General features: G+C 39.1%; 3 protein-coding genes across 4 annotated transcripts; all 3 read right to left on the bottom strand.

Moving 5' to 3' along the window:
- Positions 1 to 488: 488 nt before the first annotated feature.
- Positions 489 to 7,229, bottom strand: LOC121889294 (E3 ubiquitin-protein ligase TRIM39-like). 2 transcript variants are annotated; one of them, XM_042401146.1, is made up of 7 exons: positions 7,169 to 7,229; positions 3,957 to 4,534; positions 3,707 to 3,802; positions 3,041 to 3,274; positions 2,699 to 2,846; positions 2,588 to 2,614; positions 489 to 2,486 (listed from the first exon to the last, which is right to left on the bottom strand). In XM_042401146.1, the coding sequence occupies exons 2-7, from the start codon at positions 4,530 to 4,532 to the stop codon at positions 1,921 to 1,923; spliced, it is 1,647 nt and encodes a 548-aa protein (XP_042257080.1). In that variant the 5' UTR covers positions 4,533 to 4,534; positions 7,169 to 7,229; the 3' UTR covers positions 489 to 1,920. The 2 variants fall into 2 exon arrangements, with proteins under 2 accessions (XP_042257080.1, XP_042257081.1); XM_042401147.1 differs by lacking the exon at positions 7,169 to 7,229 and having other exon boundaries at positions 3,957 to 4,583.
- A 1,645-nt stretch (positions 7,230 to 8,874) lies between these two features.
- LOC121889953 (E3 ubiquitin-protein ligase TRIM47-like) lies at positions 8,875 to 10,329 on the bottom strand (the record flags this gene model as incomplete). The annotated part of the gene is made up of 2 exons (XM_042402197.1): positions 9,797 to 10,329; positions 8,875 to 9,088 (listed from the first exon to the last, which is right to left on the bottom strand). Coding segments are annotated over exons 1-2 (747 nt in total), but the record flags the coding sequence as incomplete, so codon positions are not given.
- Positions 10,330 to 12,226: 1,897 nt separating this feature from the next.
- LOC121889951 lies at positions 12,227 to 21,382 on the bottom strand. The gene is made up of 14 exons (XM_042402196.1): positions 21,316 to 21,382; positions 19,191 to 20,199; positions 17,880 to 17,975; positions 17,500 to 17,730; positions 17,182 to 17,329; positions 17,035 to 17,061; positions 16,395 to 16,943; positions 15,583 to 15,610; positions 14,675 to 15,305; positions 14,507 to 14,602; positions 14,188 to 14,421; positions 13,682 to 13,829; positions 13,571 to 13,597; positions 12,227 to 13,464 (listed from the first exon to the last, which is right to left on the bottom strand). The coding sequence occupies exons 2-14, from the start codon at positions 20,154 to 20,156 to the stop codon at positions 12,887 to 12,889; spliced, it is 3,759 nt and encodes a 1,252-aa protein (XP_042258130.1). The 5' UTR covers positions 20,157 to 20,199; positions 21,316 to 21,382; the 3' UTR covers positions 12,227 to 12,886.
- Between the last annotated feature and the right edge of the window lie 601 nt (positions 21,383 to 21,983).

The raw sequence follows: 21,983 nt of genomic DNA, 5'->3' as shown, positions 1-21,983 counted from the left end.
GGGGGGGGGGGGTAAAAAAATAATGTTTAGACTCATACAAAAATTATCCCTCTCAATCATCATTGTCCATTGACTGTATACAGAGATGGACGCCATGACAGCTCCCTGAAAGTGAAGCCAAAACATTTCAGTTGCCCCCTGGTGGCTGGCTGCAGTATAGACTTCATAAGTCCCGCCCCCTCCATGTTAGCATGGATGGGACATGAGCCAAACTAAAAAATCAAAGTACTCGTCAAGTTAATTTTTCCCAAAGATGGTCATTTTAGGTACTTTGGGTACACTTTTGGGCCTCAACCTTTGGTCGGTGGGTGTGTAGCCCCCAGCCAATCACAGTGTGCAGGGTGTGAGGTCTGGGGGGGTCTACTAAGCCTTGCCATGATTCATGATGATTATGAAATACCAATCTGTTCAAAGTAGTAAATTAAAAAAATAAAGTCAGAGAGATATATTTTTGAAAGAAAAAAGATTTTCAAAATTTGGAATTTTATTTGGATTTAGATTTTGAAGCTTTGAAAAGAACAAATATGTTACATTTACTAAATAATCAGGCTACACTGTATGTAGACTGCAAACACACATTTGACATTACATGCCCAGTATAGAATAAGTTGATTTTCCTCCCATCACCAAGAGAAATGTGCTGATGATGCCAAATGTGCTAAAATTACTCAAGTTCCCATATAAGTCATGTTACACACTGCACATCCTTCACCCACCATTGTGTAAGTCTGTTGTAACCACTAAGTTCTCATTTATTATAGTGTAACTTTGGAAAAATGCTATATTCGCTATGATGGGGCTTCTGTGTCCCAATCATAGCATGAGACCATACAAGAGTTCACATGTTAGATCATAACACAAGTTCAACCTGTTACTCTACATAGTTTTTACCATGACTATAGACAAAAGACATTTATAATTTGCTGGCAGTTGTTGGCATAGTTATGGTCAACTTAGGTCTAAATCCCTGCACAAGGTATATTAAACTGCACATAACATCAGCTTAGCTTTGTGCTATGATATTGAAATGTGAAATGGACCAAACCATGAGTTAAACTGGTACAGCCTCTCCTTTTTCTTCTCCTTCTCACTATATTTTGCTTTTCTTTATCTACCTAAGCCAGATTCATTCAAAGAAAGCCAACTACAGCAACACTGCATTTAAATACACATAAAAAAGTAGTTTAAAGTAGTTTAAACATTTGCATTATTTTGACAATTCTGAAACTTGGATTGGTTACATCTGTTTACGTCTATGTTTGCTAGCTAGCAGTCTTCTTCTTTCCTATCTTTCGAATGCTGGGTTTTGGGAGTTTGTTTTGTTTGTTTTTTGGCGTGTTAATAGGTGAAATCATGTAAAACCATTGGTAGAAGTGTGTATTGTGTCACCCATGAACAAAACAGGCAACTATGCATAAAAACATTGCTCCATAGTGCTAGTAGTGGTCAAAAACTCCACAGGGTAACTTTGAATACATTGAAGAAACAGTTAAGAAATTTTAAAAAACACAGTCATTATTTGGTGGTATAATTAGTTACACCACAGCCTTTGGTTGTGTTACCCTGCTGATTAATGGCAAAAATAGGTTGCTGTTAACAATATTACATTATTATAATAATATAATATATAATATTAAAAAGTTAAACTAGTACATGTATTGTTGTTACATGTAGCATTATTACTCCCCAACGCTTTTTCTATATATTCCACTGAGACCTTTGCAATTAACTCTACTAATTGTAATTCTACGAATTCTCCACCACTTTGCTGTTGTTCATTTCTTTCAAATCCACCAAGCCTCTAAGAGCAAGATTTTCCACAAATTCCCCATTTACATTCTACTAAACACAACTTTGTTTTTGACTGCCAACATTTCTTAACCTCCCCTAATAAAACTGGAACACAAACACATACATCCTTCATGACTCGTCCATGACCTCCTCACAGTGTTTCACAGCAGAGATAATCAGAGGATCGGAGTTTTCATCATCTTTCTTTACATGTGGACTGAGATATGGGAAGAGCTCATCAGTGAATGAACACTCAGTAAATGAGTAGATGTGCGATTGAGCCGTTACATCGTAGAAGGACACAAGTCCTTCCTCATAGTCCACAAACACCCCCACCTTCTGAGGTTTCTCTTTCAAGTTAAGACGAACTGGTGGATCTGTCAGGGCTGCGTACTTTTCCCCTTCATAATGTACAGCAACCCAGTAACCATTTTCTGGATTCAGCAAGAGTTTCCCCTTGCGGTTGGCGTCACCTCTTGCTACGCCGAGATCCCAACCGGTCTTGTTGCTGACGTCCACGTCCCAGTAAGACTTCCCAGATGTCAACCTGTTGAGACCCAGGACACTGCCAAACAGATCAAACCTCTCTGGAGTATCATCTGCTTTGTGGTCCTCTCCACCATCTTTCACTTCCTTCCCATCATCAGAAAGATCAAGGCGTTGGTGAGCGGTAGTTGGGTCAAGCTTTACATCCACTGAAAGAACAAGTTGGGGAAACAATTCTAAGATCTAATCACTACAGAAAAGTCTGTCTTTTCAATGATATTGTCAGGAAGAAACAGAATATATCACGCACCTGCAAACTTTGGAATTCTCGTAAGTTCTGTAAATGACGAAAATAGTTTTATCATTTAGGTCTACAGTACATGTTAGCTTTTTACGTTTACTTTGATAATTTAACTCCTACCAATAGGGGTCAGCTTCTCCAGTTCCTGTTGAATTTTTTCCATCATGGTTGTTGTAGTTTTTCTCATGGTTCCAAAAGATAGTGATGTGTCAAGATCCACCTCTGTCCAGTCTTTGATGTTGTTCACATCTTGTAGAGATGGGTATCGCTGTGAGACGGAAAGAGAGAGAGAAAAAGAGATCAACCAACAGACACGTGAACTGACTGTAGTACATATCAAAACTTTAGTGTATAGTTCAGCAAAGAAGATCTAATGATACAAGCCAAATTGATTGAACGAAAAGTACTTTCAAGTAACTGGAATATCTCGAGTCTTCTAAAAGGTCTGAAGTTTCTGCTTACCTGCAGAAAAAGGATGTGATCCTCGAGTGCAGATATATCATCCAGCTCAGAGATGGTCTTCTCCAGTCTGTTGATCTCTGCTTCCAACTCGTCTATGAGATCTTTTGCCTCTTTCTCCAAAACCTCCCTCCTTTCCTTTAGTGGCTGAAGAGCTCTCGCATGGGCTTCCTCCACAATGGCAATCACAGCTGTGAAAACACCCTCAATATCCCACCACTCATCCTCCAGCTGGTCCTGAAAATTGAAGAAAATCAGGCATTGTCCATTTGACATTTTGCAAATTGGACAGTATGATGAAGTATTTTTCTATGTAACTTTTTTCTGTCATGTAAATTTCACTTGGGTACCTGTGGTTTGGTTTTAACAACACTTGAAGGTATGCTACATATCTATAAATCTATATGAAAATCTTATCTTATCTATCCCTACAAAACTACACTGATTGGCCTGAAAAACAACATTGGTCATATTTTGACTCAATCAGAGACAGTTCATCTTATTACCAAGTATCATTTATAAATATACATTTGTGTGGGATGATATAATTGCTTAACAGATGCTCCATTTAATTGCCATAGTGTTTGAAACTCATTCAACTAACCACTCTGTCAGTTTTGACTTGACAGACTGGTCTGATTGGTTATGTTTGTCTCTTGTAAGACTTACCTTGCAGCTCTGTAGAGACGTATTAATCTCATCCACCTTCAACATTCTCTTGTTTATTTTCTGTTGTAACGCTGTCTTACTGCTCTCAAGCTTAGTCTGCAGTAGACGAAAAAGCAGTTCAATATCCCAACTTCAAACATTCTCTTTTCCAATGTACATGCTATGATATAAAATTATTTGGTTTCCATCAACAAACTATAAATGCCAAGAATTCAACCAAAACATATAGGGCCTCCCATATGTTATTTACCTTCTTCTTGTCCCATTCATCTTCAGTGGAGACAACCTCCTCCTGACCATCTTCCATACAGCGTACACAAATGCATTTCTGCTGCTTTTTGCTGTACAGCTCCAGGGGGCGTCCGTGAGTCAGGCAGGCCCTCTCATCAAGGTTCTCCACAGGTTCCAGCAGCTTGTGACCCTTCAACCTTTCAGTTGATAAATGATTTTCCAGGTGGGTCGAACAATACGAGGCAAGGCACACAAGACAGGACTTCTTGGCCTTCAGCGTTTGTTCTGTACAAATGTCGCAGGCCACCTCACCAGGTGCCCCAGTGAACTTATCATCATTTTTCTCTGGGGTCTTTTTAAACTGTTGAACAATGTTTCTCAGGACGATGTTCACACCTGGGGTTTTGCTCAGAGGCTGCTTGCAAAGAGGGCACATCCTGTCATTGTAATTTAAATTGCAGCGCAGACATTCCTCACAGAAGGAGTGGCCACAATCTGTAGTGACAGGATCCACAAATGGATCCAGGCAGATGGAGCATGTTAGATGTTTCTCCAGTGGGACTGTCTCACTGAGTGATGCACTGGCAGAGGCCATATCTGATTGAATAGAGCAAAAATGTAATGTAATACAATAATTAATTCTCAGGTGATTATGTTGTTATTGTTTTGGAACTTCAAAGGTGTTCACTGCCGACATTTTTCTTTTATTACTCCAGGGCTCGAGACTAACGATCCCTAACATTCTATACGTCGTCCATTATTAATTTATTTTAACCTATTGCTTAGCAAATGACAAACTGAACTAAGAGCTGACTACAACAGAATGCATCTTCTCATGCTTTTTTTTGTCTCATACTATACTACTATCGTTACTAAAATTGGGTGGCTACTCAGTGTGAGACCTGAAATGTTCCTGTGGTACCGGCCTATCTATCTCCTCAGTCACAAACAGTTTTCTGGCAGGAATTTGCAAATACGTTGTGCTGGTTAAACAAAACACAGCAAGCTGGCTGTGTGTGAGTATATTAGCTAAAGCGTAGGCTACATTTAGACAATTTAAATATATTATTATGGTCTTTTTTTGTTATAATCTAAGCCTTAAACATTTATCAACTTGTACGTGGACAGTAGTGATGCGCGGATTGCAGTTATATCCGCAGCAGCAGACAGCTTCATTTTTCATCAGGCACAAAATACTGACTCACAACTAAGCAAACTAACAACGGGGAATACTAAGAAATATACAGACTCTAATGACAGTTACTTTTACAATTATGCAAGAGAGATTGCTGGAGAAATTGGTGTACTCAGCTTGCTGCAATCTTTCCAGACCGCATGGGTTATCAGGAGCAGAAACGGGGCTGCAGCAGGCAGCATACATAATAGGCTACATAAATATGAAACTGTATTACAAAGGCACAGTTCACCATGGAAATGTTTACAGTTACTGAAAATAGCATCTCTAAATTAGAAATTGTTAAAGAAAACACTCACACATCAACAGGGGCGAATTTAGTGATTTGGGGCCTCCAGGCAAACTCTGTCTTGCTTTATAAAGTAAAGAAACAACAGTTTAATTTTGGGAAAGTTTACTTTTACTTCAGGATGGTTAAAATTGTTTATCAGGATGGTTCTGGAACAGTGGTGAAAAAAGTTAGTCTGGAGCCCTGTTGTACTCAAATATTGTCTATATGTTAGTGAATTACCAATGACTAAAAGCAAGGCTATGTAACTTTTCCTGAACAGCACCCACTGTTGCCACGGGCAACAATTACAGGATTATAGTAAATACTAAAAGATAGTGTAACAATAGCACAAATACAGAAGAGTAATAGAGTCAGTGAACTGGCTCCATTGTCCTTGCTTTGCATTGTTCTGCTTTTGCTTTGTCTGTCAAAGCACTTTGTAAACTCTGTTTTTAAAAGGTGCTATATAAATAAAGTTATTACTATTATTATTATTGTTAAATATCAGTACTGTACACAGGACTATTGATTTAAAATGTGCTAAGATTAGCTAACATTAGCCACCATGAGCTACTGGTCATGACACACCAAGTAAGGTTGTAGCAGCAAAAACCCTGAGTGTAACAAAATGAGCAAGGGTGAATTCTCAGCTTTTCATTTGAAAGAGGAAGACTGTTAATGCCTCTTTCAAAAGTTGCATAGTGATGCTTTAAATCGTGAGCTGTTTATTGAGCAACTTTTTGATGTTTAACATATTTATGCTTTATTTAAGTATTTTCATTTTTAATTTGGAAAGTCCTAAAGTGGTTGTTAAAGTGCAGGTTTAACGCACATTATAAACCTTCTCTAATGGTAAGTATTAACAATTATTTCTACTTTGCATTTTTTAAATATTTACTTCAAGTGTTGCCTTTTGCAAAATGAATGTAATGTACCTTCAGTGTGGTCCATTAGGCCATCATCCTAAAGGGCAATGAGTATATGCTGCTGAATGTGTGTGTACATATATATATATATATATATATATATATATATATATATATATATATATATATATATATATATATAAAAGATTGATATCAAATGATTCAATTATTTATTCAACAGTCGCTAAGATCTACGCATATCAGTACTCATTTTCCACCCACAGTTTGACCAGCATTTTAACCTGGCCAGTTATGGAGGATTTTGAAAATCAGAGTGGTCAGTTTCCCTTGTCTTAGGTGCAGTTTAACTCTTGATGCATATCCAGCATCCAGTGTTGTATCTTGGCTGTAACTAATTACTGGTCTCTATTATGAAATGACTTAGGGGTCAGAAGACATATTCCAAAAGTCAAGATGACGAAGCACATATCTCTCTGCACAATAAGGAAACACATACATAAAATCACCCTTTGACACTGTTGTAGCTCTAAGGTATTACCATTGACACGCCCACTTGATAATTCAACCTTGGGTGTGTGTATATCGTTACAATAACAGAAAGTTGGCGAAAGTAGACTTGAAGAACAACCAACACTAAAACTCTTCCCAAACCATCACTTAGATAAGAAAAAGTCTAAAACATCAAAGGCTTAAACCTTAAACCAAGGAGCTTTACACAGTAAAGCAATAAACCAACAGTCAAGTCAGGTGAATTTAAAAAAAGGCTCAACAGAACCTTGAAGTAAAAATCAATATCTTCCCCCCTCATTCTCGTAAAGAGAGATAAAGTCTAAATGTAATATGATCAGAAAATACTTATATGTGGAGTATATTATTACCTTTCAGCTATCGAGATGCTCCTTTTCTCATAGACAGTCTCTCACAGTCACCGTCTCTTCCTCTCTCTCCTCCCACTGAGTGGGAGTGTCCCTTCTTTGCTTATACCTCTTCTGTTAAGTTTCATTTCTGTTCAAAAGCTCTGCCAGTCTGCCACTTCCTTAATTCAAAGAGGCATGTCAGCATGTAAATGAACAACCAAATCATCTGTTTGTCTGCTACAGGGTATGTTACATGTTGAGCAAGTTCGCACAGATCAAATATTGAGCTTGGCAAGAGATTTTGCTGGGAAATGAGCTTAGGGTTTTTGTTTACTCCCTGTCTATTGCTCAATGTGAAGCATGTTTCACTGTCAGACTACGAGTGAGTAATATCCATAAGTTTCATTTTTCAGTCTTTGAGGTAAAAACATAACTCCAGCAAAATGTGTTGTTTTGCTGTATTGCTTTAATGTTCTTTATTTACTCAAAAAATACACTTTATTAGTTTGTATAAATATGTTGTTTTGGGTTTGACATTTTGTTCATTAGTCCAAAAAAGGAAAAAAAAAACAACAACAAAAAAACACTGAAATCCTGTACAGCATTTAAACACACATCATCCTTCAAATAAATTACATCATCCACCCAGGCATAAGTTACATTCATACAATATGTTCTCAGTGTGATATACCATACTCTGGACCAATCTGATTTACTGAACTTCAGCAATTATTGTAGTTCTTAAGGTTTACTGTTTCTTCAAATTGGCAGAAATCATCATTAGTATTTTATTCACACATAATTGTTTTTTTTGTGTGTGTGTGTGTGTGTGTGTGTGATGAGTTGCAGGTGGTGCTCCCTGATTGGCTCAGGTGACGGGATAGCTGCTGGCTGACTGGCTAATGCAGACCAGCTGATGCCAGCTTCCGCCCTTCTCCCTTCTCTCCCGTTCCCAACAATGGAGGCTCTCCTGCTAAACCCTACAGTTGTGTGTTAGTCCAGTGTATTTGAATGGTTTCAGTAGGGTTTTGACTTAAGATGCAAGCACAGTGTGTTAGACAACTTTCCAACCATCAGATGTTTAGATGCACACTGTAAATATTTATACCGAGGTAGCAGTCACAGTCAGTAGGAGTGAGAAGCCCTTTTTCTATTTGTAACCTATTTTTCTCCTGTTTTTTTTTTTTTTTTGTCAGGGAAGTTTAGGGTTGGGGTTAGTTAATTTTTGTTTGTTATTTTGAGCATTGTTCAGCTCTGAAGCTTTTGCCAGTAAACTGCTACATTGTGAACATTGTTGGTTGTTGGACTGACCATTCTTGGGATTGGCAAAAGCGGGGGGCTCTAAGCATGTTGTGTCCAGGTTTCCCCCTAGAGTAGAGACGTAACACCAGCAACTCCAAAGCTCACTAATTAACATGTTACATCTTGTTTTTCAACCTACATAAAAACTGAAGTGCAAACACAATAATTAGCCTATTTACATGGGGTTATGTGCCGTACTATTTTTTTAAATAGAAAAAAACCCCAAAACATTTGTTCCAGTGCTCTTGAGGGTGAATCATCATCTTGTTCGTCCAACCATTAATATGAATCAATGTTTAGAAATCTCTGTAGAGACAAGAGAGAGACTGCGTTATAAGATCAGTATTTGTCACAAAAAGAAAATAAATGATTTGATTTGTCTGATGAGTGATATATTGTCTTTCATAAGTGACCTGTAGGAAATGGAGGTTGTCTTCAGTCTGTGAAAGCTGCTCCAGTTCAGTGTTTTTTCTCTGTAGCTCAGAGATTTCTTCTTCCAACTGTTTAATGAGCTCTTTGCTTTGCATCCATGCTTCTTTCTGATTTTCTCCATTTATGTTTGCATTGAGCTTGATTTTCTCAACTTTACTCAGTCTCTCCTGAACTGCTTGCTGAAGTTTCATCTTTATCTTTTTTAGTCTGACCTGTGGAAATAAAAAAAGAAGTTTGTCAGCACAGCTACAGCCTTTTATGGCTGATATAAAACAGACTTGCTTTCATTGATATTTTGAGTCACATCCATGAAAGTTTAGAGTTTAGAGTGATTCATTGTGTATTTCCTCTTCAAAGATGCTATGTCTTTGTTTTAAATTGAGATCTTTGTCACATAAATTGTGGTATTTTTGTTTAAATATGTGATGAAAGGAGATGTTTGGTTTTTTCTCTTGTTTTCCCGAAATTAAGACCAGATGTTCTGTAAAAGTTGTAGCTTACTGTTACAGAAATGATGTTGACACTTGCCCCCTCAGCAGTCTTTTGTGTTCTCTTTCACTTTATTGAAGTGGTCAGACATAATACTTCATCATGAGTAACTGCTGAAATCTTCAGCCTAGTTTTTGAGCACCCTCGTAAACACAAAACCAGACACTTACTGCATACATGTAGATTTTCCGCCAGTTTTGTAAAAAAAAAAAAAAGCAGAGGGCCAGAGGAAACTACAAGTGTTTTGTGTTAGTCTGAATCATTTCCACAATGTTGGAGTGATTTAATGATGATTTCAATTTGTTAAAAGTGCAAACTGATAAAATCAGTCTCTATGAAAAGCAAATCCTCTAATATTGCATTGCCTATGTTACAAAACAATAACTGAACTCATTAATGTTTCCTGATGTGGTGCTTTTATTAGACTTTACCTTCTTCTTTGCCGCTTCCTTGTTGATAGAAATAATGTGATGGCCCTTGTGTTCTGTCTGTGCACACATGGCACAAATACATGTACGATCGCTCCTGCAGAACCTGACTAACTGCTTCCCGTGCAGTCTACACACAGAGCCCTCCAGGTTCTTCACCACACTGATCAGAAGATGGCGCCCAAGATCTTCATTCTTGTAATGTGGCTCTAGATGGGTGTCACAGTATGAGGCCAGGCACACCAGGCAGGACTTCACTGCTCGATGCTTTCCTGGGCAGAAATCACAGGGAACCTCTCCGGCTCTTAAAGCCATGGTTTCTTCCTCAGTCGGGGCACCGGCATGTTGACTCTGGTTCGTTTTGAGTTGTGGCCTGGTGGGGAAGAAGGCCTTGCAGAGGGGGCACTGACAGGCGCCATTGATCCTCCAGTATTCTCCTATACAGCCAAGGCAGAAGCTGTGTCCACACGGGAGGGAAGTGGGGTTGGTGAACTCATCCAGACAGATGCAGCACTTGGGAAGCTCTGACATGAGGTCAAAAACGTAATGTGTGCCTTTACATGTGTGTGCACATACATGCATACAACCTGTGGTCTGATTGGATGTGATTTTAGCATACACAGAATGATGGTTTATTCCACTGGTTGCTGAATACCATATATCTGTAGACAAAGCAAAGACTATATTAGCACACATATGACTTACAGCAGTTCTTCATTAGTTTAAAGGGTGAGTGCAAACATTTGTCTCACTCTTTGTGTCAGGTGATGGGATCAAAAGATTAAAGACAGTTTTATTTAACTTTAATTACAAGTTATGTGAAGTGCTTAGTGAGCTGTTTAGTCACTAAAATTGGCCTGGGTAACACAGAGCTGAGTCCAACAGGGACTGGTATTGTGACAAGTTACTGTTATAGGTTAGGTAACAGAGTACAGAGTCAGGAGGGGGCTGGTTATTTATGGAAAACCATGTCCCAAAAGGTAAATCATATGTAAATTTATTAGTGAAAGAGTGTTTTGCTGTTATAGGTTCTAACAGCAGCCGCATGTGTTTCACTATAACCAAAACAAGTTGAGATCAGCACTCCGCCTAACTTTGTGCTCCTTTCTATATTTCTTTACAGTATGTAGAACTGCTTTGATTTCTTACTTCAGAAAAGTTCACATATTGCATGTTGTGTGTAAGCTTCTCCCTGGTGCCAGGTTAATAATTATTTATAAGACAATAGAGGCCGACATCAAGTTTCGCAAGTAAGTAAAGAGTCATCAACAACAAGCTGCGCAGTCATCAAAAAATAACCCACAACGCAGTGTAATCAATAATGTCAGGGAGGCAACATTTTAAAATGGATTTACATATGAGAAATATTAAGAAAAAGCACTCAGTGGGGAACACATATATTATACAGTGTGTGGCAATGGATGAGTTTGTTAAATGGTATGGTTGAGAGCAATCAATCAAATTTCTTACTGAGTTAGGTAAGAGGTTTTATTGGTGTTGGATGCACCATATTTGGTCCACAGTCAAGAGTTGTAAGTTGAGTAATAGTTTTATCAGCAACTGTAGTCATAAATACATGCGTAGGAGTATTTATTAAGTATTACTTATTTCAGTTTTTTGAGGGAAAACACTCTTTCAATGTTTTTGTTGACATAAAATGAAACATTCCATTCCTCCTCCAACAAGTAGAAGTCATGAGTATTAATCAGAGACTGCATATGTCAGAGTGGCGCGATTACTGCGTCACAGCCATGTGGTAATTTCAAAACGTTGCACATATTCGGGCCAATCAGAATCCAGTATTCTATTTAACAGTGAAATAATGTTTCAAGATGGACCATTGATTGCTGCATGTGTCAACAGAGTAAAATATATTTCTAATTGTGGATTTATGTTTTGACATGTCAGTCTACAGTAAATCAACTAAAACTGGCTCGTAACTATAAATAACTTCTAGTTAAACATCATCACACAGCTTGTCACTGATATCACAAAAAACTTCAACAGCAATTAAAACTTTACTTACCAGAGCATCAGAATTAAAATATAAAACTCTCATACCTTTCTTGTGTAACTGCCAGCTTGTCTTTCCTGAGGCTCATACAGTGTTGAGTTACACTCTTATCTTTTGATTCGTCTTCTGAATATTGTAAGTATAGACACACCTTTTACTGCTGGGAAAGAGGGCGGCTCTGTTTCTGTTGTTTCCTGGGTGCTCATAAACCTATATACTCCTGATAAAGCAGGTTGTAACATTTCCTTATAACAAGTGAGCTGAAGCTACAAAAAAGGGCAGCAAATGTCTGTTTTTTAGGAATATAGCAAACTCACACGTTTATGCTTTATTCAACATTTATTCCAATGAGAAAAAAATAATACAAGTTAATAGAATGATACTAAAATGAAAGAAACGCAACTTTACTTTCTCATTGTTTGGGATCCCACAGACTTCAATCCTGTATGTGTAAAAATAACAATAGTTGCAAAGATTTTCTCATTTTTCACCATGAAATATGATTTTTCTGTTCCTCTGATCTCATCAAAACCCAATATGTAGAAAAGTACTGTGCCACAATGTGAGCATGCACTGAAAATAACACAAAGCATTGTTATTAGACCTTGCCAAAAAGTCATTAATGGACAAAGAAACAGTATCTTATCCTACATATTGATATGTTTGGGGTAAAAACAGAGTTATTGGGGATTTGGGAGATGTAGTGCTGCATAAAGAAGTACTGTCAACACAAATCACAGATAAAGAACATAGGAAAATCCATTGCATTTAAACATATCTGCCCAGACAGAGGTTATGAATCATCTTCTGTAGTGGAGTTCTGAAGTATATCATCAGGTCAAAATCATGTTCCAAAGCAATTCACATATAATTAGGAAAAGTCATGAAGTATCAAGCTGATAAAACAATGTTAAGTATGTTTTTTGAGCTGTTAAAGAGGGCCCAGGTCTTCAGGAGAGCAAAAGAGAACATTAGGATAAAGTTACTGTATGTGGTGAGTCTTGAAAGGTTCAATCATTGCAGGCCTTTTTGGAGTTGTGAGGATTGACCTTACAACAGTTTTATACTGATTAGTTATTCTTTAGCTTGTGTGAGGAGGCGAATGCGAGAGAAGAGAAGTGCTTGATCTTCCATAGAGGTAATAATCAAAGGCTCTGATTTCTTTGCCCAACTGTACAGATAAAAGTACGGGAACAGTTTCTCTGTGAAAGATTCTCCCGTGAAAGAGTAAATATGCAACTTCTCATTCACATCATAGAAAGAGACTCGGCCTTCTTCGTAGTCCACGTAAACTCCCACCTGTCTTGGTCTGGGACTCAGGTTAAGAACTGTGTAGGGTGTGCGTTGAGCTTTATATTCAACACCTTTCTTCCCTATGGCAAAGAAGCCATTTTCTCTTTTCACAATGGTTCCCGTCCTGGATACCGTTTCCTTTGCAACACCAATGTCCCATTCGGTTCTGAGGCCCACTTGGACTTCCCAATAGTGCCGCCCAGAGGTGAAGCCCTTTTTGCCTAAAACCATGGGACAGTCAAACCTGTCAAAGTCAGCAGGCGATGAGGTGCTCGCAGTTTTGGAGTACTTCAAACGTTTACCAAATTCAGACACCACAAGGTAGCAACCGGCAGTGGTTGGGTCAAAGGTGACGGACTCTGAGAAAATTAAAATTAGATCAAGCACAGCTTTCATCTGAAGTAATAATGACTGAATTCAATCAGCAAGTTAAAAAAATGAAGGTATGTGTGTTTATTATCTTACCTTTGTATTGTCTCATTCTTGTCAGTTCTGTAACATATGAACACACAACACCTCAGTTATGGGAAACTCATACGAAGAGACTTCATCTTCACTGATGAAACAGATGCTTACCCATGTTTGTCAGAATTTTCAGTTCGGCACGAAAAGTGTGCACAAGATGAGACATGGCTCTCCTCAGCGTCCGCACATACACGTCTGAGTAAACCCTGACCTGAGACCAGTCCTTGCCGTCTGAGAGGGTGTTCAGGGACTGCAAAGTCTAGAATGATTCACAAACACATGATCATGAGTAACACAGGGCTATAAAACCAAACCATCTACACCAAAGCAGATTTTGTATCCTGATGCACTGTCATGAAAAATAAAAATTAAAAAAAAAAACAAATGTAAAACAAACATTAACAAATGTACGATATTTTTGGCAAACAGGTCTTTTCATCAACTTTTGTGACAAGAACATTAATACTATTTCTGGTCTTTTTGCATACTTTAAGTATTGACGAGTGAGGATAAGATGCAAGGGAGGGAAACAAGGAAGTGATTGAACTATTGTGTATTACAGGATCATTATTTGCATGTTAAGTGTATGTTGGTGGCTGTTGAGGGTGTTCAATAACCTGCAGAAGGTGAACGTGGTCATCAGTTTGTGAAAGCTCCTCCAGCTCAGACTGCTTCCTCTGCAGTTGGGTGATTTCGTCCTCCAGCTCTTTAATCATCGCTTTGTCTTTCTCTTCAGATTTTTGGAGCTTCTCCTGAATATTTGAATTGATTTTCATTTGCATCTCTTGAACACGAGTCATCAGAGTATTGAACAGCTTATCACTGTCCCCGGCCTCTTTATTTGCTTTCTCCTGTAATAAAGTAAAGAAACTATGTCATTAGGACTGATATATAAATTGTTAAATTACACTTGTACAAAATGTTCTCAGTACTTACTCTCCTCATTTCAGAAGAAACCGTAAATTCTTTTATTTTTTCCAGTCTGGCCTCAATCATCGTTTGGATCTTAGCTTTTTTGGACTCAATATTTTCCTAAAAATATAGAATTAAAATATTTTTAAAAGGGCATAAACCAGACATTCTCTCATTTGGAGTTCTTCTTACCTTCTGTAAAGCCCCTTCTTCTTCAACAGGCACTGTCTCGTGGTATTTGTGGTCTGTCTCATTGCAAAGCAGACAGATGCACACCTCTTCACCCCTGCAGAAAAGGTCCAGCATCCTCTCATGCTTCACACACATCCTCTCCTCCAGGTTCTCCACCGGGTCGATCAGCTTGTGTCTTATCAGGGAGGGTACTCTCTGGTGAGGCTCCAGGTGGGCTTCACAGTATGACGTCAGACACACCAGGCATGACTTGAGGGCCTTGAACTTAACTTCAGAGCACACATCACACTTCACCTGCCATGGCGCATCAGCGCTTTCCAGTATCTCAACTTTTCTCTTCTTTATTTGGACCGAAATCTCGTCAATGACCGCGTTTGTGGAGATCTCAGGTTTGATGTAGAATCTTTTATTACATGTCGGACAGTGACACAACTCACTGTTGTCCCAGTGCTCGCTGAGGCAGGTCTTGCAGAAGTTGTGACCACAAGGTGTGGTGACCGGGTCGCTGAAGACATTCAGACAGATTGGACACTGGAAATGATCCTTTGGCAATGAGTTGAGGACACTGAATGATGACATTATGGCTCTGTGCAGGACAAAAGGTAATTTATATGTTTTATATTTCGGGTCTCTTTTACATCACGTGCAACCCTTACCACCATGGTTTTGTCTTGCACTGAATACAGACATAAAAACTACAAAATATGCCAAAAATGTCTTTTGAACCAAGTCTATTTTTAGGTTGTTTTTTAATGTCCCGAGTCCCGACCCGCCCAGTGACTCACTTTCATGTGAATCAACTTGCGGTTTGCACATCTTAATCACACACTACTGTACATTCTTACAGATGTGTTTTTTTAATAGCAAACATGTAACAAACAGTAAAAAGTGTTGGAAATATAACTCACCTTACGCTTCGTAGTTCTACGGTAAATTCTGAGGATCGAACCGACTTTCACATGCAAGATGGAACGCGGTAATTATGGCACCAAAAACAATACAACACTCATCATCTCTGGAATGGAAATAAAAATAAAGACCAGCCCTTGAGAAGCTGAGGCAGCTCCAGTCACTTTAGTGGGTGTGTTCAAGTGACCTCATTTTACTGAAATGAAACTTAGAAAAGTCCATGAAGCCAGAAATAGAGAGATTTGGCAATATTTGAGACATTTATTGTCCTAAATCATGGCACACTTATCTTCAACAACCTTTGCAGCATCAGTCACATAAAAATTAACATGCAATCATTAAACCATCAAAACATCATTAAAGAAAAAACTACTATTACTTTCTTTTAACTTTAGCTTGGGGCATTTATGTTCTTGCTGAGAGTTAGATTTTCTGTATACAGACATGAAGGAGGTATTGATCTTTCCCTCTGCTGTTTCCAGTCTTCATGCTATGCTAAGCTAAGCTAACCGCTAACTATTGCAGGCAGTAGCTTCATATTTGACAGCTTATTGAGCTTCTCATCTAAGTCTTAGCAAGAAAGCTAACAAGTGTATTACCCAAAATGTCAAACTATCCCATTAAGGCTTTTGTGGAACCCCCATGAGCTAATATGAATACATAAGATGTACAATTAACATATTTTTGAGCTATGCTATACATGTAATAAATATACACAAAACACTGGATTTCAAAATAAAGTCTGTTTGCATTTTCATAAGGGTTTTCCAGTTCTTTTGTGTGTCGTTTTATTTTAAAACTTGTCCTTAACTTTGCTTGATCGGGCTCTTCTCATTCGCAGGACAGATCACAAAGGTATCAGAGGCTTTGTCGCAGCAGTACAGGTAGAAAAAGGGCAGAATCTTCTCCGTGAATGTATCTTTGAACGTGTAAATATGAGTCCGAGCTCTCATGTCATAAAATGACACTTGGCCCTCCTTGTAGTCCACGTACACACCCACTTGCTTGGGCTTGGAGTCGAGGGTGAGCAGTACCGGCGGGGATGTTGACACCCGGTACCCTTGGCCTTTCTTCATGGCCAGAGCCCAGTAGCCATGGGTGGTGCTCACAGAGATCCTACCCTTCCTGTTGACAGAAGACTTGGCTACGCCCAGGTACCAGTCATCCTTGTCTCCCACCTGGACTTCCCAGAAATGTCTTCCTGAGGTGAAGCCCTCACGGCCCAAGACAATGACCACCGTGTCAAAGCGGTCAGGGTGGTCAGGGAGGTCCTGCCATGCACCCAGGTGTCTCACCTGACGTCTGTCCTGAGAAAGCTGCAACCACGGGTTTGCTGTGTCAGGGTCCAGAGTGACATCCGCTGCAGAAACATAACAAAAGATGTATTTAGTTGGAGTATTTTGAGAGGATGAAAAAAATTAAACCAAATCCAAAAAAAAAAAAAAAATTACCTGAATATTTCAGAATCTTTTTGGTCTCTGTAAAAAACAAAAGACAAAAGTATCTTTATTCAGCTTCTTCAGGTGATGCTTTCAATTTAAAATCAAAATGAACAGAAACATATAAAAGATATATGGATTTGTTAAAGGAAATCCTACCACTTTCTGCCAGTTTTTCGATTACTTCATTCAGTGTTGCCTCCAGTTGGGACACAGATCTCCTGATCATGCCTATGCACATGGCAGTGGGAACATTGGTCTCAGACCAGTCTTTCACAGATGGTGTAGTGCTAAGAGCCGGGAAACTCTACAGGGATACAGTACAAGACATGAAATGGAAATAAGTTGAATTTCCAAATGGTATTTTAACAATATAAGAACCCTTTCCTGGCCCGTTTTCAGGGCCAAAGCTCAAATATGAAACTTAGATTTAACTTTGAAGTGAACTTTGTTCATTAAAACAAAATGCTCTCTCACCTTCAAGAAGTGAATGTGGTCTGTACGAGCCATGTTTTCCAGATCTGTATTCCTCCTTTTTAACACAGCGATTTCCTGGTCCAGTTCTGTAATAAGGTTCTCGGCCCATCTCTCTGTCTGCCTCTGCTTCTCCTCTATGGCCAAAACCAGATCGGCCTGAGTCCTCTGGATGGAGCGCACCAGCTCTGAGAAGACCTGCATGCTGTCCTCGATCTCTCTCTGAGCGCTAGCCTGAAATCAGAGAGTGTTTCATCGAGCCATAGTGTCATAGTGCTCAAAATGAAATAGAAATACAATATAAAACTCTATTGTAAATATTTATGTGTGTGTAAATACGATCACTGATGCTAATTAGAGACTTTGTGCACTAGCTCACTCACTTTGTTGAGCTCCACAGAGTGTTTGATCTCCTCCACCTTCTTCACTCTCTCCTCGATCATTTGCTGGACATCCATCTCTGTCCTCTTCAGCTGTGCCTACACAACAGAATGTCACATAAACAACGCTGATGATTCGACATGAATGAATATTCTTGATCTTCAGTTTACAGTTTTCAATTATTTACTTGTGGGAACAGGAAGACTTGTGTTTTTAGAGAGGCTGATATGGGCTATAGAGCAGTTTGATGTATATGTGGTGGTCCCTGCTATTGGCCAACAGTCTTATAATTTACATTTGAGATTAATAAATAACGTTTTTCTTGGATTAAACTCTGGAATTGACTGCATAGAGTCATTGAACCACAGGTTTATAGAGGAGCCTACAAGTTAGTTTAAAACTCAAGGTTCAATCTTGTAAAATTAGCAAGGTAGCTACCTAGCTTACTTGGCTGTATGATGGCATTAAAAATGAGCAATTACCGAGACAACTGGCTGGCTGTTTCCGTGAGAGTATAGTTGTGGAAAACTCCATATTTTCCATATTACAACATAAGGCCATTTATGGGTTTGAGAAATTCTGGCTAAGTCTGGACAGAAGGCCAAAACTTAGGAAAGACGCATTTTCAAATTCAGCAAGGTTAGTTTGGACATTGCCTTAGATACAAACTAAATACATAATGTAGATACAAACTAAACTGAACATAGAAAACTAGCTACAGTAGGTACTTTCAGGTCACCACGGTGCCGTCTTCTAGCCACAGAAAAGGGGTCTGGAGATTGGTATGGATCAAACAAGACAATATAACATGTTAGTGATCTTTAAAAGTGCTAGTGGGCAGTCTTTGTTGCCTTTGGACAGAGCAAGGCTAGCTGATTCCCCCTGTTTGCAGTCTTTATGCTAAGCTAAACTAATCATTTGCTGGCTATAGCATCATATTTACTGTACAGACATGAGAGTGGTATGAAACTTTTCTTGGCAAGATTTTTTACCAAAATGTCAAGCTATTCTTTTAAACTCTGGAAATGTTTCACCTTGAGATATCCAATTCATAATGTATTTATTGCTGTCATCTGGGAGTTTTTTTTCTTGCTTTTTCATTCATTTTCAAGCCTCAAAACTTGTTTCAAAGCCTTTTACTTGAGAAATTAATATTGGGACTTAAATTTTTTCTGTCTTGCACATTTATGGTAGAATTCTTTCAAATCTTCTCCCCACTGAGGTTTCTAGCTTGAAGCTACTCTACCTCTGAGAAATATTTGCCTGACTAAACCTTAACCCTGTATATGTGGATTTTAGCAAATCTGTCTCACCTTTTTCTCTGTCCATTCTCGCTCCACAGGGACAGTGTAGTGCGCCCTGTGGTCTGTCTCAGTGCAGAGTACACACACACAGGTTTGATCCTTCTTACAGAACAGCTCCAACAGCCTTTCATGCTTAGGACACATCCTGTCCTCCATGTTCGCGACAGGCTCCATCAGCTTGTGCTTCGTGAACCTGGCAGTGTGAGATTTTAGATGCTCCTCACAGTAGGAAGTCAGACATACGAGGCAGGATTTGACCGCTTTCGGCCTGCCTTCCCCTAGGCAAACATCACACAGGACCTCCTCCCAGGAAGAAGGTAGGAGCGAAGAGGAAGTAGGTGAAGGTGAGGCTTGAGGAGCTGGAGAAGGAGGGATTGGAGGTGATTGTGGGCGTGATGTTTGAGCTGATGCCTCGAACAATGGTGATGGCAGAGAGGAAGTTTTGGTGGCTGACCCTCGGGGAATCAGCGGTGGTAAATCCTCTGGCGGTGGCTTCTTCTCTCCTGGTTTCTCCTTTGACGCCTCTTTCTTTCTCCTCTCCTCCTCCTGCTTCTGCTTCAGCTCCTCCAGAAGCTGCTTCTTCTGATCTTTCTCCAAAAGCTTCTCTTCATCCTCCTTTTTCCGTCTCTCCATTGTCCACTTCTTTTCTTTCTCCACTTTCCCCTCCTCCTCCTCCTCTTTGCTCAAGTTCCCTTTTACACTTTTAACCCTGATTTCCTTGAACTGCTCTGCGATTTCCCTCAGGACAGTGTTAACGCTAATATCGGGCCTTTTGTAGAAGGACTTCTTGCACATAGGACACTGATACAAAGGGCTGGTTTTCCAGTATCCCAGAATGCAGCTCTGGCAGAAGTTGTGTCCACAGGGGATGGATACGGGATTGGTGAAGACGTCGAGACAGATGGAGCAGTGCACCTGCTCTTCAGAAAGGTTCCCAGTGGTTGCCATTCCTACACGGCGGAGAGGCAGGGTCATTTTCAGCTCAAACAACCAGCCTTTGAATGGGGCATCAAACCTGCTGTGATATCGAGGTCAGTAGGGTTAGATGATGTTTCTTCACTTAGGGTCATTTGCATGCAAATCTGCTAAGGAAAGCATGACGGGACTCATTTATAGTGTCAAATTAAAGCCAAAGGTTTTTTTAAAAATATATTCAGATTACCTAGAATTTTAGTTATGGAAAGCTAAACCTTTTTTTTATTATTGTTTTACTCTTTTTTTTTTTCAATAAATGAGCCCCTGTGAGTCTTCGGGGAGTGTTGTCAGACTGTTTATTTTTGTTTATTCCACTGAGCTTGACTGATTTCTGAGGCCAATCCATATTTGAGGGTTTTTTTTAAATCTGATGATGATGATGATTTTTGATAAGGATCCCTTAAATATAGTTCTTTCTGGACAGTATTGTGACCTAGATGTGTACTGAGTGAGACACATTGCAGTTGAAAAATAAACTTACTAGTGCCCCCTGATGGACAAACTACATAATGGTGACATTGTTTCTAAATTATATCAAACATTTCTTTGCCATTACTGTACTGCACTATCTGCTAAGGTTGGTTTCTACTAAGTTATTTCAGACTTAGAAGCTTTAACATCAGACATTTACTTTTTAAGTAAAACACATTTGCATCTTTATTTTGATCTCAAGCTAAATATATTAAGCTTTTTTAATTAGCACACTAGCAGCATGTGAAGCTGTAAGTGAGTTTGACTTTTAACGCAGGCACCTCTCTGCTTGAGGCCTAGGTATTCATGGCAGACAAGATTAACATCTTTCCAAAAATATTGGTCTAGCCAGTGACACTCCTTGCAGTACTTCTCTGCTCTAAACAAGAACATGGACTTGTCTGGATGATTTTATCACATTTAAACACCTCATAGCTCCAAAAGAATACAGACTTGTCACTGCTGTTTTTTTTCGAGAAATTTCTCAATCTCTACTGAACTGACTGCAACAGAAAAAAATATTCAGGTCACAGCTCTTAGGCAGCCAAACACTATTTTAAAAAATTCAAAATACAAACAACACCCCCTAAAGAGACTTATAAGTGCGTTGAAAAGCATATGTGACAGCATGGAAATGAAAAGAGAAAGTGAGGAGAGACAGCAAAAGAAGAGATATGGGGAAACTCACCAGAGAGCAGCTGCCTCGAGGCTCTGCTGTACACTGACACATGAGACAGACTGTAACCACTGCCATCTCCAACCCCCCAAACCCCCAACCCCCCAACTAACACACGCTCACCTAAGACCCAAAATATACCCCCCTCCCTCCCTCTCCTTTTACCCCAGATACAAATTTATACTCCCTGGCCTTGGCCCTCTGAGCTCCAAGAGAAATGACTTTACCAGCCGTGCAGCTTGGGTCAAATACAGAAGGTGGACAACAAAACACCGTAAAGTGCAGCAGCCCTGCAATACTAGAATTGTCGGTGTTATTTCAGGTCAGCTGATTTTGAGTCAGAGTTTATTTTTGAGGTTATAGTTTGTTAAACGTTTTATTAAAAGCATTAAAATCTGAAATTTGTGTGATTTGAAATGTCAACAAAAACATTTTGAGCTTCACTTACTTGGAATTTTAAGGCTACTTTAGTGTACTGTAAGGTGTTCTTACCATCCATTTTTAACGTCTCTCTTATTCATTTTTAACTCGTATCGTCTTTGCTGGACTACATGTTTAAAACTGTTGATTGAATAATTTATTAGTTGATTGACTGATTCGTTGCAGACTCCAGCCTTCCAGGAACTTACATTATAATGTATTTATTTCCTTCTACCGCCAGTCAAATACTTTGATGTACT

This window comes from Thunnus maccoyii, chromosome 22, assembly GCF_910596095.1.
Source record: "Thunnus maccoyii chromosome 22, fThuMac1.1, whole genome shotgun sequence".
NCBI classification, from domain to species: Eukaryota; Metazoa; Chordata; class Actinopteri; order Scombriformes; family Scombridae; genus Thunnus; species Thunnus maccoyii.
The sequence above is the reverse complement of the archived record's forward strand: the minus strand, read 5'-3'. Positions and strand labels throughout refer to the sequence as shown.

Excerpts from the sequence above, each read along its gene's own strand:
- LOC121889294 (XM_042401146.1), bottom strand. The coding sequence starts at position 4,532 with ATGGCCTCTGCCAGTGCATCACTCAGTGAGACAGTCCCACTGGAGAAA. Across the intron at positions 3,275-3,706 it reads CGTCTCTACAGAGCTGCAAG|GACCAGCTGGAGGATGAGTG; the intron begins GTAAGTCTTACA and ends TTCAATTTTCAG. Across the intron at positions 2,615-2,698 it reads GGAGAAGCTGACCCCTATTG|AACTTACGAGAATTCCAAAG; the intron begins GTAGGAGTTAAA and ends CGTCATTTACAG.
- LOC121889951 (XM_042402196.1), bottom strand. The coding sequence starts at position 20,156 with ATGACCCTGCCTCTCCGCCGTGTAGGAATGGCAACCACTGGGAACCTT. Across the intron at positions 17,731-17,879 it reads ACTCTGTGGAGCTCAACAAA|GCTAGCGCTCAGAGAGAGAT; the intron begins GTGAGTGAGCTA and ends CTCTGATTTCAG. Across the intron at positions 17,330-17,499 it reads ACCACATTCACTTCTTGAAG|AGTTTCCCGGCTCTTAGCAC; the intron begins GTGAGAGAGCAT and ends GTATCCCTGTAG.